This window comes from Mya arenaria, chromosome 14 (assembly GCF_026914265.1).
Source record: "Mya arenaria isolate MELC-2E11 chromosome 14, ASM2691426v1".
Taxonomy (NCBI): domain Eukaryota; kingdom Metazoa; phylum Mollusca; class Bivalvia; order Myida; family Myidae; genus Mya; species Mya arenaria.
In genome coordinates this window covers 31,602,476-31,619,961 of record NC_069135.1, presented here as the reverse complement: position 1 = coordinate 31,619,961, position 17,486 = coordinate 31,602,476, and the positions used below count along the sequence as shown (strand labels likewise).

Genomic DNA, 17,486 nt, shown 5'->3' with positions numbered 1-17,486 from the left:
GGAATATCAAATATGTCACAGAAGACTACAGTTTCAGCAGTTGTCTAAATCTCAGCTTTACTCTAAAATGGAGTCATGTCAAGTCACACAGTTGGCAAAACTAATATGTACTATGTATAAATTACTTATTCCGATATTATTCATTTATAGATCTTACATTTTTTAATCATAGAATAGATTTAAATTTCTACATAAAATCACTATCAACACTAATTTAGCATGACAAAAGCAAATATTATTTATCAATCAAAAACTTTCCAACAAATGACTCGGAACATAATTATTATTTTATGTTTTTAATTGATGTAAGTCTTTGATCACAACAGTAAAGCTATCAGCATTCGATCAGCTGTTTGTAAAAGCCTTAACAACTACCATTACAAAAGATAGATAAATTGAAAAATAATTCATTTATATTTCACTTCCAGTTGATGTGATTTTATTGCCTTTATTAACGAAACAATATAATGAAAATGATACATAATGACGCGGAGTAAAACAATTAACTTGATGGCATTAGAAAATGAACGTTTTATACAAATTCATTAAATATATGATATAACTTGATGAGAAACTATCAAAAAGATTTTTTCCTGAATATCAAAAGTTTTAACTGACTGATATTTCATGGATTGATTTTCATTATTCCTTTATATTTTCCCTTGGAAACAAATAAAACGTAGAAATGATTGATATAAAACGGAAATTCAAAGGAATTTATTACGGCACATGAATCTTTATAACTGTTTTATTCCTCAGAATGGTTTAATACAATTATACACCTCAATAGGTATTGTAATCGCATATTTCTGTCTGAAGTAGAGCAAAAAAATAAATATTGTTTTTTGCTTGATTCTGCATAGCCAACTAACTTTGGCTTTGACATTTTTAAAACCTGAACAAAATCAAACAGAACATTTATTTGACTTGATAATATACAAGCTCATTCTTGAACATTCAAGCAGGTCATTTTTCTACAAGAACATTGAGTGAATGCCAATCTTTGTCTGTTCATTTTCTGTTGAAAAAGGGATATAACTCTACAATGTTTAAAGCTAGAGTACTGGGCCTTGCAACACATGTGCACATTGTCACTCAGAGCACATGAATGCATGCATATCTTGAACGGTATTCGAGTAACATATGTCAAGTCGCAGTTAATGTTTTAGAATCAAGGCCTAATAATGACAATACTTAGCCGTTTTAGTTTCGAAACAGACAAGGTGTCTAAAGTTCAGATTTGCTAGAATGTGCTTATTTGGACCACTGGAAAATATTAATGGGAACTTCAATCTCACACTCCACAACATCGTATTAACGCAATTTTCATTACTACAGACGAGACTACATTATAATCATCGTACCTTTGATGAAGTGTAATATCCACAGGAATATAATCGACTGGTCGACTCTTGGCAGTAACATGTTTTCCTGACTAGTTTTCCGAATGATCACGTTGTCGCACTGCTACCCATAGCAAATTCTTTCATGTTTCGCACTCACTGTAAACATAAACACAACCAATTATGTAAATTATGACATGGTTAATTGATAAACATGCAAATTTGATTAGCCTATTACCATATGGGGGGCAATTGCTCTGCCATTACTTTGAATAACAATAGGATTATTCAATACCACCAGCAGACCTAAGTCAGTAGTCGGACATTTGTCAAAGATTTTTTGCTGATAATATTCTTTCATCTGAAGACTTGTAAAGATCAATGTCTATTAAAACAATGCATTGTCAAATTCTATCTCCAATCTTTATTGTCGGAAAATAGATTATAATGAATAAGGGCAAAAAGGGGTGTAATAGACAAACCTATTTAACGACCTACTCATAATACTAATGGGCTAGACACAGACATCTGAACAATCAGCACACCTTCAGAACCTACAATGACTTATTCATGGGTGAAAGTTGCAAATTTTCAAAATACTGAAAAATTAAGCTGGGGGCCAGGGGGCTGCAGGGCCCCTGGTGGGTCCAGGGCAAAGCCCTGGCCAGGGGTTCAGGGGGCTGGAGGCTCCCGGAAGCTCCAGGAATTAAGCATTTTAAAACACATTTCAAAGCCTTTCCTGTCTTTTAATCAATCAAATATATGTTGTATATTTATATTTCTGGCAGCTTTTGTCAAAATACATGTACATAAGGCCCCTGACAGAAACATCCCTCAACACTTGAATTCTTGCTCATTAATCAAGAATTCATTTAACTCTGTAACTCATTCAATAAATGTTAAAAAATGAAAAACAGAATACAATTAAAGATTTATATTGAATAGTGTTTAGTATTTTTATCAAGTTACCATTTCACACCCTTCGATTCGACTTTTGACAGCCTTTGCCACCTCCATTTGTTTTTCGCAGGCTGCTCTTTAGTATTATACCCTGGGGGTACAAACTTCACTGTTCAATTTTGACAGCAGTATTTCGATTTATTTCATTGTTTATTTTTGCCTCTAATTTGCGGTATGTCGTAAAAGTCGTAAATGATACTGATCTTAAATATTCGGCAAAAACCGGCTTTTTCCGCCATCGAAGTTTTTGTTGGCGCGGAAACGCCGAGGTTATTCGGAGAACATTGGAATGACGATGCTTTTTTTACGAAAAGAAATGACTATTTCCGGAAACGTTCGGCTGATATCGCCGACAGAATTTACCGCTTATGGCAACGCTATTTATAGAACGAAATTGGGAAACCAGAAAATTTAACTTTGTTTTATCTACGATTTTGAGTAGATCGCGATGTTGATGATGGGGTTTGGGGTACCCCCCCCCCCCCCCCCCCCCGAAAAACTCCCCGGATTTCCACGATTTAGAAAAATGACCCCTGAAAAAACCGAAAATACGGAATTCAGTATTAATACGGAAAACTTTCACCCATGCTTATTATAACTTTTAAAACAACAAAAATATACCAGCTGAACTTTAATAGTTAAATCAAATGAGTCATAAGTAAAAATTTGAATGGTACATGATATAAAAACAGATGGAAAGAAAGGTAATTATGATGCAGACGCTGCTCCAGCTGCTGTTGCTACTACTAATGACCATGAGGATCATGACAATGACAATATTATGATAATGATGATGATTATGATGATGATGATGATGATGATTAAGACGATGATGATGAAGACAATGATGATGATGATGATGATATAATAACAATATTGAAAATTATGCGCCAAAATATTTGCCCCGCGAAATAATCCTGCAGCATACTTGCTACATCACATGATCATTAACTATCAGCATTTGCCCAAGACTGTCTTTACTAATTGATTTTCATCACAAGTGAATGGATCACACGGTAGTGAATCATAAAGACAGTGAAAATATTCAGTTTATTATGTTTATTACAGATCACAGGCATGAAAACCCTTGATCAAGAAATTTGCTAAATGAATACTCCTGGAACACTGTCAAATACACCTCCCAACAATATAATCCATTACTCAATATGTTACCCATAATTACAGAAAAAGCTTTTTACTTTAAACTCGCCCTGTCTTGGTTTTTCCGAGCAATTCCCTGGAAAATATATTCCCTTTTTCTGGTGACTGACCATTTAAGCCTAAATCCCAAACAATTCCTCATTCTGGAAATTAGCACTTAGCTATCTCATTTGGAATTAAAGTCACGTCATCTCTCTAAGAAAGTCTGACCAACTTGCAGTGTAACTACTGGGAATTGCCATTCTGATATGTATCATTAGAGATATTGGAAAGATGTAGAAATATCCTTGTTCCCCATTCCCCATGGATTGCCGAATAGTTGTATATTCAAATAACAGTAGAGTCTGACCCTCTTGGGATGCAATTACAGCAAATATGTTGGATTTGATGTATTCTGACCATGAAATAATCAAAGAAAAAACTTTTTGCAATAGTCACCATTGGCCGTGAGTTCTCATGAATTTTGTATTATAAGCTTTTTACATTGCTACACCCCCATTACAGGATGTTAAAAGAACAAAATCCCTATCCCGCTGAACATTTTATTTGATTGTGAGTGATCAAAAGGCCAACAGAAAGGTTAAGGAGCCTATAGATCCAATGTCGAAATTGTTCTGAAAGGTTTTTATAAACTTCTATTTGTTTTTAATCCAAATGTCCATCAATTAACAAACTGTACAATTGAATGTTTTAAGTCCTGATTTTACATAGGATCATAGGATCCAGATGACCAGCAGCAATAGTTCATAGAACTCAACAGATTCTGATCAATAGATCAATTAAAAGAGCATTAATTAAGTGATGCTCATTCCTTTCTGTTCAATGGTAAAACAGCATCGCTCAAGTAATATCTTAAACAAGATTATGGAACTTGCTATTCATATGCCTCTTGTCATTGAAAGAATGCATATAAAATTTCATGTTAAAAGTTCTAATGTATTGTTTAGTTATTGCCAACATTGAAGTTCTTGCACATTTATTCAAGTCTTAACAGTGACATTTACACAACACTGAAATGGACCAGACTTTAACTTATTAAAAAACTTGCAAGGAATTGTAATTTAACTGATATTGATGATCAAAATATTTCCTACATATCTTTTACTTACAATTAGCAAATAGTAAATCCACATTTAAGCTCCACAAAAATAAAATAATTCCAATTGTCTTTGAAACATTGACTTATATATGACTCGATCTGCCTAATCTTAAATTCTTCATAAAATTTAGCAAATAAATAATCCCTCATCACCATGTACAGAAGATCTACTTTGATGCGTGCATTAATGTATATTCTTCACCAAATGACACCACTGAAATGTCCCATATCTATTTCCCCATTAAATGCATCTACTGTAGTACATTAGCACACGACCTGAAAATAATGACATCTGTCATGCCCTTAATAGGAAGAAAATACAACAACAAAATCCACTCCGATACATTTGTCAGAGGCAAATAAACCCTTTCTGCGGGTTTCTAGTATTTCGAATGTCACCAGTGGCTTAGTATAATGCCATCAAACTATCAAACGCTGAGCTACTCACCAATTATCTGCTTCGCATCATGCTGACAATGAACCCACTATCCAATGACTATTCTTGTTTGTTAATGTTTAAATACACTATCCAGTTATCGACAATAAGCGCCAAAGCTGCTTCAAATATACTCCTTAATTATTTTCCTTTGTAAACATGCTTTTCAAAATATCCATACTTCTTTTGAATACTAATAATCCAGTAAGACAGATTATATTCCACTAATAGGTGAAAAACTCCGGTATTCAGTTTCAAATAGTATCATACACAAACTGAGTATGGTAGACACAAGTTCAGAATTTCAGCAAACTGAAATACTATTGAAATTATCCTTGTACTCTATATGGTATGAAAGAACATTTACAGTCAGCTTTCTCTTGTACCTTCCAAAAAACCAATGACACTTGCGAAGACTCACAGCGCACTATGCCACACTGCAAGAGTTAAACTCCAGTACATTAAGCGTCCAGAGAAACTAAATATCGAGGAAAACTGAACTACCCACATGCATCTGGGACCCAAGCATGTTAGAAGCTGAAAGAAATTCCAATAGTCTCGTGTTGGCTGTTCTTGGAGTGTGGTGTTGGCTGTTCTTGGAGTGTTATTAAATATTTTTACTAAAGAAACATCACTAAATGATTTTTTTATTATAAATGGAGAAGTTATTGAATTATGGTTGTCTAATATTTAGGCTCTCAAACTTTTGCCTGGTATAATTGTAATCTGAAGACATTATATGTTCAAGGGAGGGGGAGGGGTGGTAAGTAATTAAGTACATGTAATATATTGAAACAACCACATAGAAACTGAAAGATTTAGTTCTCATGATATGTTTATTACAGTACAACCAGAAGAAATAATTGCTTTTTAATTGTCTCGTGAATAAAAAATCCATAGGCGGAATATTAGAGGCATCAAGGGATAAGTTATGTTTTTATCTCATTTTACTTGGCAAGAAAAATATCAGAAACACATAACACTGAATATGTCGTACGAAACATTGATGTTAATATTTTTGGAATGGTTAGAAATGAGTATTTAAAGCATTGAATGAAACAAAAATACAATACAATACAAATTAAAAGCACTATTACACTAGACTGCTATAGAATTCCACTTTGCATTAAACACCACTGAGGAACGGCCATCAAATCTGATATTTCTGGAAAACAATTGAAAACCCATCACTATCATTAAATCCCGGCATCAGTAAATGTCAATGACACTTGTATGTGTTCAACTCTTTCATTGTTTTTACACTATATTAACTCAAACATGAATAAACATGTAATTTAGAATAAACACAAGCTTTACATTGACTCAATGACAAGTATTTCCAAACCATTCTGTGATTTAAAATCCATAAACACCACCGTCCGAAATTGAGATTAAATTGTGAAACTAGGTCACCGGTGTCAACTTAGAAAAATTACTTTCGATTTCACCACTCACACTTAGAGCACTGTTATTTGATATTTAACCATAGAATGTTATAAAATGTTTTTCTTACACATAATTTACAGATATTTGTGTCTACATATTCGATGGCAGCCGCTGACACTTTTATTTTTTATCTATAAACAACAATATTTGCATGACCTAAATTGGCGGGGATAAAACAACAATCACGTGACAGTTATTGTTTACCAGTGTCGGCTGTTACATTTGTCAATGCTTATTGCTATTGTTATTTTAACAACTCCTGCATATTTTAATTAATTATATTATACAAAGAATGATATGACTGCTATCGTTTAGCCCTAGTCGAAAAAGAACAATAGTTCATTCAAAAATGTCACAAGTTTTTACTTTAATCGGATGCTGTTTTACATATCCGCAAGTCATATGGGGGCCAATTATCCGCATGTAATCTTTTGGTTACTTTACACATGATAGTTATAATTAAATTGGTGAACAGTGCCTATTTGATGAATGTTGACCAATTAATAAACATTTCGACTCATTTTAAACTTAAAACGAATTAACTGGTTTAATACATTTGGCTGCTGTCATCTGGAGAATGTTACAGTAGAGTAGATTTTAATTTTAACAAACCAATTAAGGTACACCAAGCTTACACATAAGGATGTGGGACAACTTCACCTAAAACAAAACACCATATTAACACTGCTTATTTTTGTAATGTGCCCCCACCCCCCTCCCAATCACCAGGTGGCAAAATACCTGTAAGGTTTTACAAGGGGAAAAAAGGACCAAAGCATGAAATAAACACCCCTTAACCAAAACACCTCTATTGTCACTTATAAATGTATTCCTTATGAGTATGATGTACAATAGTGTTATTTATACAGAAAATGAAACATTACTTTTATCAATAAAAAAATCAAATGTAAAAAATGTAATTGGCAATTACCATTCTTATGAATTTATTTATTATATATGTCATATGATAACAGCTAATTAAGGAATTTTAACACAGAAAAAAACTACCTAACATAATATGGATTTACATGTTTATTTAAAAAAATAAATAAAAAAAGGAAATAATCACACTCTTTGTCACTAAAATCAATGTTTGTTATTAAATAAAAAAGGCAAAACATGTTGCATCTCATGAGAGCTTTTCATCAACATTTACAATATGAACCAAAATTATGTTTTTGCATACATGCACGTCAAGAATTCTGAGAAATGACAAGTTAAATCATTGCATAAATGGCAAGTTACTTTAAGCAGAGATGTGATTTAACATTCTGCCATAATTGTAAGAAAGGTGGATACATTTTATTTCTTCAAAGTTGCAGTTATTTTTACCAAACTTTACATTGCATTTTATAAATATGTACAAACAGTATGGTGTTGAAACATGAGTATACAGACATGTTAATGTGTGCTTTATTTTGTTGGCCCTTCGGTAACATTAAACCACCTGATAACTAAATAGTTAAAGTATAAAAATTATGATAGTTTGCTTACAACATGTATATCTCTCTATGTATATCTCTCTCTGTTTTAATGTTATCATAAGATGAAATAATATCAAATGTATTAGAATATACAGTCCTACAATGAAATTATTTATGCACAGCCATCCAAGAACTATAACTATTTGATTTGTTAAGGCAGAGCAAGTATTTTTTAAGCTGTAAATAAAGTAACACTTGCATGTTTAATAATAAGAAAGCTATATGATATGTTATGTATAAAACTATACCAATGGGCTCGATAGGAATTTCCTATTCGCCTCTCTCATAGAGAACCTGCGTTCAATTCCCAGCCTAGGCGAGTGTGAGTTTGGTTAGTGGTCACCAAGTTGGACGAGTGGGCTTCTTTTCCGGGGTTTCCAGTTTCCCCTAGTACACAAGACCCACTCTCTGGTATCATTGTGCCAATGAGAGTTGCAAATACTTGTTTCACAATTGTGAAAATAAATAAGTTTTAACTAACACTCCCTTTATGAATTCAATAAGTTACAAAATTAACTACTTACAATGGTACCAGGGTGGATGGCATAAAATGGGTTCTTCCCCCCCCCCCACCCCACCCCAAAAAATGTAAGCATTTTGTAGTCTGAGATGTTGCATTTTGAATGTATAAAATTACTTTTTATCTTATTTCTCTGATATAGAAGAAGTAAATTTGAACAATGTGAGGGGCGTTGCCTGGTGCACATCCCCCACTAGTGCAGTCAGTGGGTACAATGGGCAACTTGTTTTTAAGTATTGGTTCTATCCTGTCAATCTAAAGTAACTGCTTGTTATTGTTTATTCAGTACATATACATTAGAAGAAGCGATAAACTTCTTTTTCACTATTTTAAAGCTCATTTAATTATATACCATATGCACTTTTGATACTGTCCTTATAACCAAGTCTTGAGTACTGCTACTAAAGAAGACTAGTTCAGTCGCTGGTTGGAAATAACAAATATAAACATTTGTTTCCTTTAAGAAACATGATTGTACTTATAATATTTAATTAATACTGGTCAAAAGCATGTTTTTGATTCATTGTCTCATGTTGTGTTTATGCAGTCTCAAATGACTACAACTTAAGAATCGTATCTTATTGGTATACTGTTCTTTTAAAAAAAAACATAGTTGATGTTTCCATAGCAACCTTTTAAAATTGAAATGAAATGACTGAAAGATACATAATTGTGGAATGTTTATTTATCAATCATGCTCCCATTCAGTAATATTGTAATATCAATTTCATACTGGACTATTGTTTTGTGATCCTTTAAACAGGGTATCAGGTCTGTGCCATTAGTATATTGTTAACTGTTCTTCTTTCCATAGCTAAGCATCACTAAAATACCGTAATGTGAATTTTTATTTGCTGAAAATTATTTATTATGACATTAAATTAGATAAAGCAGATACATATTCATAAAATAATGGTAATGTAGTCAATAAAAAACCTGAACATTGGTCAAATTCTTTAACTTTGGTATGAATATCAAATAAAGAAGATTGGTTGCCATGGGAACATGCAGAATAACTTTCTCACAAAGGTTTTTGTTGCTTCATAGTATTGTATTCTTGATCTGAACACTAAAGCTAGAAAAAACAAATGAATGACCATTGACATATTTGCTTGTTTCTCTCCAATAAACAGCTGTTTTTCAATTATATTGTAGCACACGCCATATAACAAATGTTGTCCAAAATAAACAATAACATAAGTTTTCATTTAATTGCGTTCAATATCAATGTGAATCTTCATTTTACCCAAAAATTCTTCAATTGATGGATTTTATTGATGAACACAAATGTGTTTTTATGAAAAACAATAGCATATGCAAAATAAAAGTATAATTTTTAGACAAGAAATTGTCTCCATGGTTACCGTGGAATCAATTTCAATTACTGATAGCTTAATTAAAACTTTAACATTTCAATATCACTGTCTGAAAGTTTGAATGTTGTAGAACAAGTATTATTTAAATTGTATTCTTTTAAAGTCAATGGGTGATATATTTAACATTCACTCAAAACAACTCAGCAGTGAGCACTGAACTACACTTACAACATTGCAGCATGGTAAGGGTTAATCAATTCTCTCACAGTCATATTCTATTAAAAATAATTCTAACAGGGTGGAGCCCAGAAAAAAACATAAAACTCACATATTACCATGAAGGCTTGTTGCCCATTAATAATCCAGCACCTATCAAAATAGAAGTTTGAACGAAAATAAGATAAATGACTTTTTTCCTCATTTCAAATGCCGTCAGCAACTCTGTGGAAGGAGCTATTAATTATGTACAGGTGTTTTTAGAACAAGACTTTGGAAAAACAGTCATAAAAATACATTAAGTTAATGAAACACTGAAGCAGATGCCATAGGAACAAAACTCAAAATAACAAACATGACAATATTTTTTTTTCATCGTAACATGACACTGTTTTTCATTATTTAAGTATAACAGAAGCCTGAAAAAACATAGTCATATTAAAAATTTGCACAATCGATCACATCTTTAATCCTGAAAAAAAAACAGTAAAATGTGGTCAAATGCAACATATTTAAATATGTCAATTTCCTGAAAATGTTTGTTTTGGTGGTATTACAGTAACAAAAACAACTGCCTAATTGCCATTTAGTCATTCAGTAAAAGCTCAGTGGCTAAATACCTTCAATACAAACTCAGTAGCATCTACTTTTCAAGCTCAATAGCATCAACTGTTCAAGCTCAGTAGCACCAACAATACGAACTCAGTTGCACCTACATTATGAACTCAGTTGCACCTAGTGGCTAAATACCTTCAATACAAACTCAGTAGCATCTACTTTTCAAGCTCAATAGCATCAACTGTTCAAGCTCAGTAGCACCAACAATACGAACTCAGTTGCACCTACAGTATGAACTCAGTTGCACCTAGTGGCTAAATACCTTCAATACAAACTCAGTAGCATCTACTTTTCAAGCTCAATAGCATCTACTGTTCAAGCTCAGTAGCAACAACAATACAAACTCAGTTGCACCAACAGTATGAACTCAGTTGCACCTAGTGGCTAAATACCTTCAATACAAACTCAGTAGCATCTACTTTTCAAGCTCAATAGCATCAACTGTTCAAGCTCAGTAACACCAACAATACAAACTCAGTTGCACCTACAGTATGAACTCAGTTGCACCTAGTGGCTAAATACCTTCAATACAAACTCAGTAGCATCTACTTTTCAAGCTCAATAGCATCTATTGTTCAAGCTCAGTAGCACCAACAATACAAACTCAGTTGCACCAACAGTATGAACTCAGTTGCACCTAGTGGCTAAATACCTTCAATACAAACTCAGTAGCATCTACTTTTCAAGCTCAATAGCATCTATTGTTCAAGCTCAGTAGCACCAACAATACGAACTCAGTTGCACCTACAGTATGAACTCAGTTGCACCTAGTGGCTAAATACCTTCAATACAAACTCAGTAGCATCTACTTCTCAAGCTAAATAGCATCAACTGTTCAAGCTCAGTAGCACCAACAATACAAACTCAGTTGCACCTACAGTATGAACTCAGTTGCACCTACAGTATGAACTCAGTTGCACCTAGTGGCTAAATACCTTCAATACAAACTCAGTAGCATCTACTTTTCAAGCTCAATAGCATCTACTGTTCAAGCTCAGTAGCACCAACAATACAAACTCAGTGGCACCTACAGTATGAACTCAGTTGCACCTAGTGGCTTAATACCTTCAATACAAACTCATTGGTCATAAACCTACAGTACAGGCTTAGTGGCTTAATACCTTCAGTACAAACTCAGTGGTCATAAACCTACAGTACAGGCTTAGTGGCTTAATACCTTCAATACAAACTCAGTGGTCATAAACCTACAGTACAGGCTTAGTGGCTTAATACCTACAGTACAAACTCAGTGGTCATAAACCTACAGTACAAGCTTAGTGGCTTAATACCTACAGTACAAACTCAGTGGTCATAAACCTACAGTACAAGCTTAGTGGCTTAATACCTACAGTACAAACTCAGTGGTCATAAACCTACAGTACAAGCTTAGTGGCTTAATACCTACAGTACAAACTCAGTGGTCATAAACCTACAGTACAAGCTTAGTGGCTTAATACCTACAGTACATACTCAGTGGCTTAATACCTACAGAATAAACTTAGTAGCCATAAACCTTCAGTAAAACATCAGAAGCCAAAATCCTTTAGTAGGAGGTCAGTAGCAAAACATCTACTACCTAGAGGATCTTGTACTTATTCACAAGGATCACCATAGGAAAGAGTGCCACTTGTTTATCAATGATCTTCAACCTGTACAACATTCCAGCTGCAAGAGGTCTACCATGCAGTGTTGATAATATCCACAGGAAAACTCTCAAACAATCCTCCAATAAATCATTTATCTATTATTTCCACATCTCAACTTTCAAACTGTAGCCAAATTTCAGCTAGGGTATCCCCCTCTCCATACACTATTGTTTCCTACCTCTAATTCAAGGGAAGTAAAGATGCTATCTTCTTTCAATTCATGCATGCATTTTGTCAGATAGTGTTGTTCATTGTGATAAGAGATTTTGGCATTTGAAATGAAATGCTCCACCTCATTACAAAGGAATTATCATGATAAGTCTAGAAAAAAACTAGAAATCCTCAATTTGAAGGCCTCCCTTAGATCCATGTGGAGGCCTCCCTTAGATCGGGTAAGCCCATAATTTTGACAATTCAAGGGCCATTACAGTACAGAGACAATATTTTGATCTAAATGGTTATAGAACTCAGTCACAATAATATGTTAATAAGCATTACTGCCAAGTTTTGTAAAGATTGGAGAAGAAATACCTGAGAGTTGAGAGAGGAAGTGAAAATGTGACAATGCAGGAGCTGACAGCAATGACCCCTACATGAGCCCTATGTGACCGCCATGCTGCTTAGGCAACACGAAAAGTCCTTTACTTTCTCTAACTTAAGGACTTCGGTTTCATTTCCTAGTTCTGATCTTCCCTTAAAAAATAACATTGCAAATATGAAAAAAATCCATATACAATAAAACAGAGAAAGCTTCCTCTATACAGGTCTCTTACATTCTTAAGAAAATGACAATACAAGCTAACACATTAACCACAAAATCATCATGGAAATGGTAATATTTTGCCATTTATTATAGTTCTGTTACCATGGCAACAAAATGGACAAGAATTTTTATGCAGATTTTAGTACCTTTCACATGCAAAATATTAATGAATTTGCAGAAAATGATCATTTTGCCTAATGACAATATCCATCTCAATACTCAACCATCTTTATGACACCAGGAAGTTTCTTGAGATGCACATTTAGGCCATCTTATTCTTATTTTTCTTTTCTTCATTTTAAAACTGCACTCTCACAGATTGAACGTTTTGACAAAAAATTAGATCGCAGATTTTTATGATGTTTTATGCATTTTCTTAACCAGCGTTAGTGAACGGTTAAAGCCATAAAACATTAATTTTGGAACAGAAATATGAAAATCTGCGATATGATCTATTGTCAGCAATCTTTTATCATTGGTAAATAGATATTTACGCAAAATTTGCTCTTTCAATGACAAAAAAAAAAAAGTTGTAAAAAATTTATATCTGTGAGAGTGCAGCTTTAAGTAGTATTTGAACATATTGTGTAAAATCTTGATGATTAAGAAGGGCAGTAGCAATTAAACTCAATTAGATTATAATGTATTAACAGCAGACAGGGAACCAAATACTGCCATCATGTTTGGTTTGTTGTAAAACTGATAATGATTAAAGATTAAGCATTTAGCAAGGTTCTTATTAGAGGCCTATAGGCGATTTCATTGGCTAAAAATGTAGGTTATAATCTAGTAAATACAATCTAGAAAAAGGAAAAGAAAATAATTTATTACATGCAGCCTTTAAAACAAAACATCTTTTAGACAAAACACTTTTACGTAAGAAGATTTGTACACACAATTTGTAATACATAAAACTTTTCACAAAAAACAACATTGAAGTAGGATTAGTCATATTTGCATGACACCAAATCCATATACTTAAATTGAACCACTGGACTGTTAACGCTAGAGACTTTCAACGAAGGTTTAAAACATAAATGGAAGAAAAACTGTTACGAAAGAACTCAGAATCATACTCTCCAACCACATTCCACAATTCATGACGGAGAAACCAGTCGCAGTATGCACTATATATAATGAAGCAGGTGCCCTCAATTTCGACAGAAAAACAAGTGCATTTTAAAAAAGAATTGAAGTATTTTTTACAAAAACCATGAAGTCCAAGGATGTTATGACATTATCTGACCTTTCAATCGATGCCTTTTCTGGCTGTTCAGAAAAACTTCATCAAGTCCGGAAAGTCAAAGCATTGTCTTGACATTGACAATTAAAGGAGTACAATTCACAAACCGACAATCAAGAAACTTTTTTGACTTTCAGGACTTAATGACACAATTCTCAGTTGCAAAATAGAAAGCTATTTTAAGGTTTTAATATTGCGCATTCCATGCACAGCATGCCATTAAGATAATAAAAAAATATGTTTTAAGATACACATTTCTCTTTTAGAATTTGAACACACCTGCTGCCTTATAGTTGGATTACTTACGGCTAGATTCTCTTCCATGCAATTTATTCATAATTTTTCTGAAACTGAGAATAGAGGGAACTCTTTACTGTAGAAAATGTAATAAATTCTATAAGGCAAGCTATATCAGGCTATGTAAATTGTTTTCAGTTGCTTGATAATTTAATTTATGGTATGTCCTTTCTTTTTATGAAACATTTTTTTAATTATATTGTAGTAGCTCAGGTGTACTGAAAGGTGGAATGAAGTTTCAGGCAATTAAAATACAATGATGTTCAGAATTGTCATATTTATATAAGTATAAATTCACATTTAGATGTTGGTTATGTCTGCAAAGTGTATATATGTGGCATTATGTAACGGGGATGTGATTGACCTAGTGGCAGCTGAAGAGCTGGAACCATTTTTGCAAAGGGTTTGGGGGCCACTTAAGGCCCCCATTTGAGGTCAAAGCAGGCAGAGCCCTCTGACCCAGAAGCAAAATTGGCTTTTTATAAGCCTTTTTGTGGGGCTCCTGGCTTCAAACTAAACTGGAATGTCAATATTACCAAATGCTTTACTATATAAATAAAAAATAAAGTAACATCCAAATTCAATTAAAATTAAAAAAAAAAAAAACTTTCCCTTGAACTATGGATCTGCAGAATGCCGATTCAATATTTGTACACAAAATATTTCATACCAGTTGTTATTGACCCCCCCCCCCCCTGGGAACACTCACATCAATCTCAAAAGTGCCACTGAAGCCTCAAGCTTATCACTTTGAAAACTTCAGAAAGTTCTGAACAAGCGGCCAAAATATCATTTCTGAAACATCAGCCTGAAAATAAAATGACAAAAACAGAACTTTGTAAATAATACAGTGAAATGGAAATCAAAATCAAAGCAGACAAATTTTTATGAACAAAATTTGGATCAACTCAGAACAAAATAAGTCAGTTTTATGTGATGGTGAAATGAAATTTGACAGTATCATATTATAACTTTGAGGTGAATCTGGCGACCCTGTACCCTATGAGCTCCTATTACAAGACAGTTTGGTAATAAATATTATAATGCATGCAATGTGGTTTGGTAACTTTCTCATTAGGCCAAAAAATATATTTCCACAAACATCTAAAAAATAAGAGTAGGTATGTTATAGGGCATATTAAACTTTTTATTTGTTCTTTTTTTTTTTTACTTTTTGAGAACTGGATCTCTGTACCAAACCTCAGAACCCCAGGGATATCTAAATTATTGTAAAAAAAATCAAACAAACATGGTCAAAAATTAACATGTTCATTCAAACAAATTCATTTGTTTAGGAAAATCCTAAAAAATCCACATATCAATCAAAGGCAAAACAAGTGCAGGGTGGGGAGGAACAAACAGGGTCGGTTGAGCTAGTGGTAACAAATAAATAATTGCATACGCCTTTCCAAGACAGTTTGGTAATAAATATAACAATGCATGCAACGATGTGGGTTGGTGAATTTCATAATGACATGTCAATATACAATTAATATTGAAACATGATAGAAGCTATTCAAAACTTCACTGCATCAAATTCATCATTCATTACAAAAACAGTTAAGTGTATAATTCATTATTCATGAGTTCCAGTTTTGCTAAAAGTATGCTTTAAGTACAATAGTGTGTAACTTGAAACATTCTTTTTTCTGCCACAAGTTTGGTTACATAGGGAAGTCTTTTCTGTGGTTTATGCGTGCACAGGTGCCCACAACCCCAGACCACACTCTCACAAGACAGGGTGATAACATAGTGTTGCAATAAAATTGTTTCACAATTGTTGCAATATATATTTAAAGTTTAGGTTTGAACTTATTTCTACCACCCACCAACAAACAATCTTAAACTCATTTCATAGAACTATCTCATAATTTGACATGATTAATGTGCTCAAATGTTAAAAACTATAACTACTGATAAGCCCAATTAGGCTGATGGACAGATTAAGGCCAGACTCCCTTCCAAGACCAAATGATCAATCTTCCTTTGCCAAAAACATTGACATGTTCTTGTCATGGGTCAACACTTACTTGCTCTTTGCCAATATTTTTTTTACCAAACAATTCACTCAACAAAATAAACATCATGGAAGTCATACACACTTTAACATATGATCTTTGCTTGAATTCTCTTGAAATTTGACAAATGATTTCTGTCTGTTAAATTCTAGCTTTCAGTGAAATGCTATCATTGTGCAATCATTTGGAAGCTGTTTTCACATTGAAATAAATGTTTTATACATTTGTTAGGGCAATAACTGATCTTTTCAACATGTCTTTTCAAAAGGAATTTTCTCTGATGAATAATATGTCTTTTTTATCTGTTACAACAATCTACACCATAGATCTAAGATCTCAGAAACTCATAAATCCCTTGAGTTTAAGAACTCTACTTCCGGCAAAACTCTTTTACTGAGAAAAGTACTTACTTAAAGTGAGGACTACTGAATTCTACTCTTATGGTTTCCAAATGTATGCAAACAAAGGATCTCTTTTTCCATGTAGAAGTAAAGATCTCAGTGAGTGGCTTAGTGGCCCTTTAAAACTCGGCAAAGTTTGAAAAAATTCCGTCATGAAAATCAAGTTGTTAAAACTGTTTTTGACTATCAAAACCAAGACTAAAAGCTGAACTCTCACAGATTCACAGTATTGACTTTTCTTTTAATTGTTGTCTTATAATCAGCTGATTCTGGCATGTGAGTACTTTTGATTGAATCATATAAGATAATTAACTCACAATATTAACTCTCAATTTGTATGGAAAACTGCCGAAAAATAGTTTTTCTTAAAGCATTTTACTTTTAGCCATAAAACATCAATTTTCCCGTTTAAATATGAAAAACTTTGATCTGATATTTTGTGAGCAGCCTAATATAACTGTTTTCTAAACATTAACACAAAAACTGGCTGATTTCGAGACAAAAAATGAAAAATTTGCC

General features: G+C 33.3%; 1 protein-coding gene and 1 pseudogene across 13 annotated transcripts in view; one reads left to right on the top strand and one right to left on the bottom strand.

Moving 5' to 3' along the window:
• The window catches only part of LOC128217121 (uncharacterized), a 219,034-nt pseudogene that overhangs the window by 76,988 nt on the left and 124,560 nt on the right, over positions 1 to 17,486 (top strand).
• LOC128217117 (neuroglian-like) overlaps positions 1 to 17,486 on the bottom strand; it is a 102,444-nt gene that overhangs the window by 64,008 nt on the left and 20,950 nt on the right. For 5 of the 13 annotated variants that reach the window (XM_052924004.1, XM_052924009.1, XM_052924008.1 and 2 more), the window contains one exon: positions 1,365 to 1,502. In XM_052924004.1, coding sequence (XP_052779964.1) covers positions 1,365 to 1,425 — 61 coding nt within the window. In that variant the 5' untranslated portion in view covers positions 1,426 to 1,502. The other 8 variants (XM_052924011.1, XM_052924017.1, XM_052924013.1 and 5 more) reach the window with 8 other exon arrangements.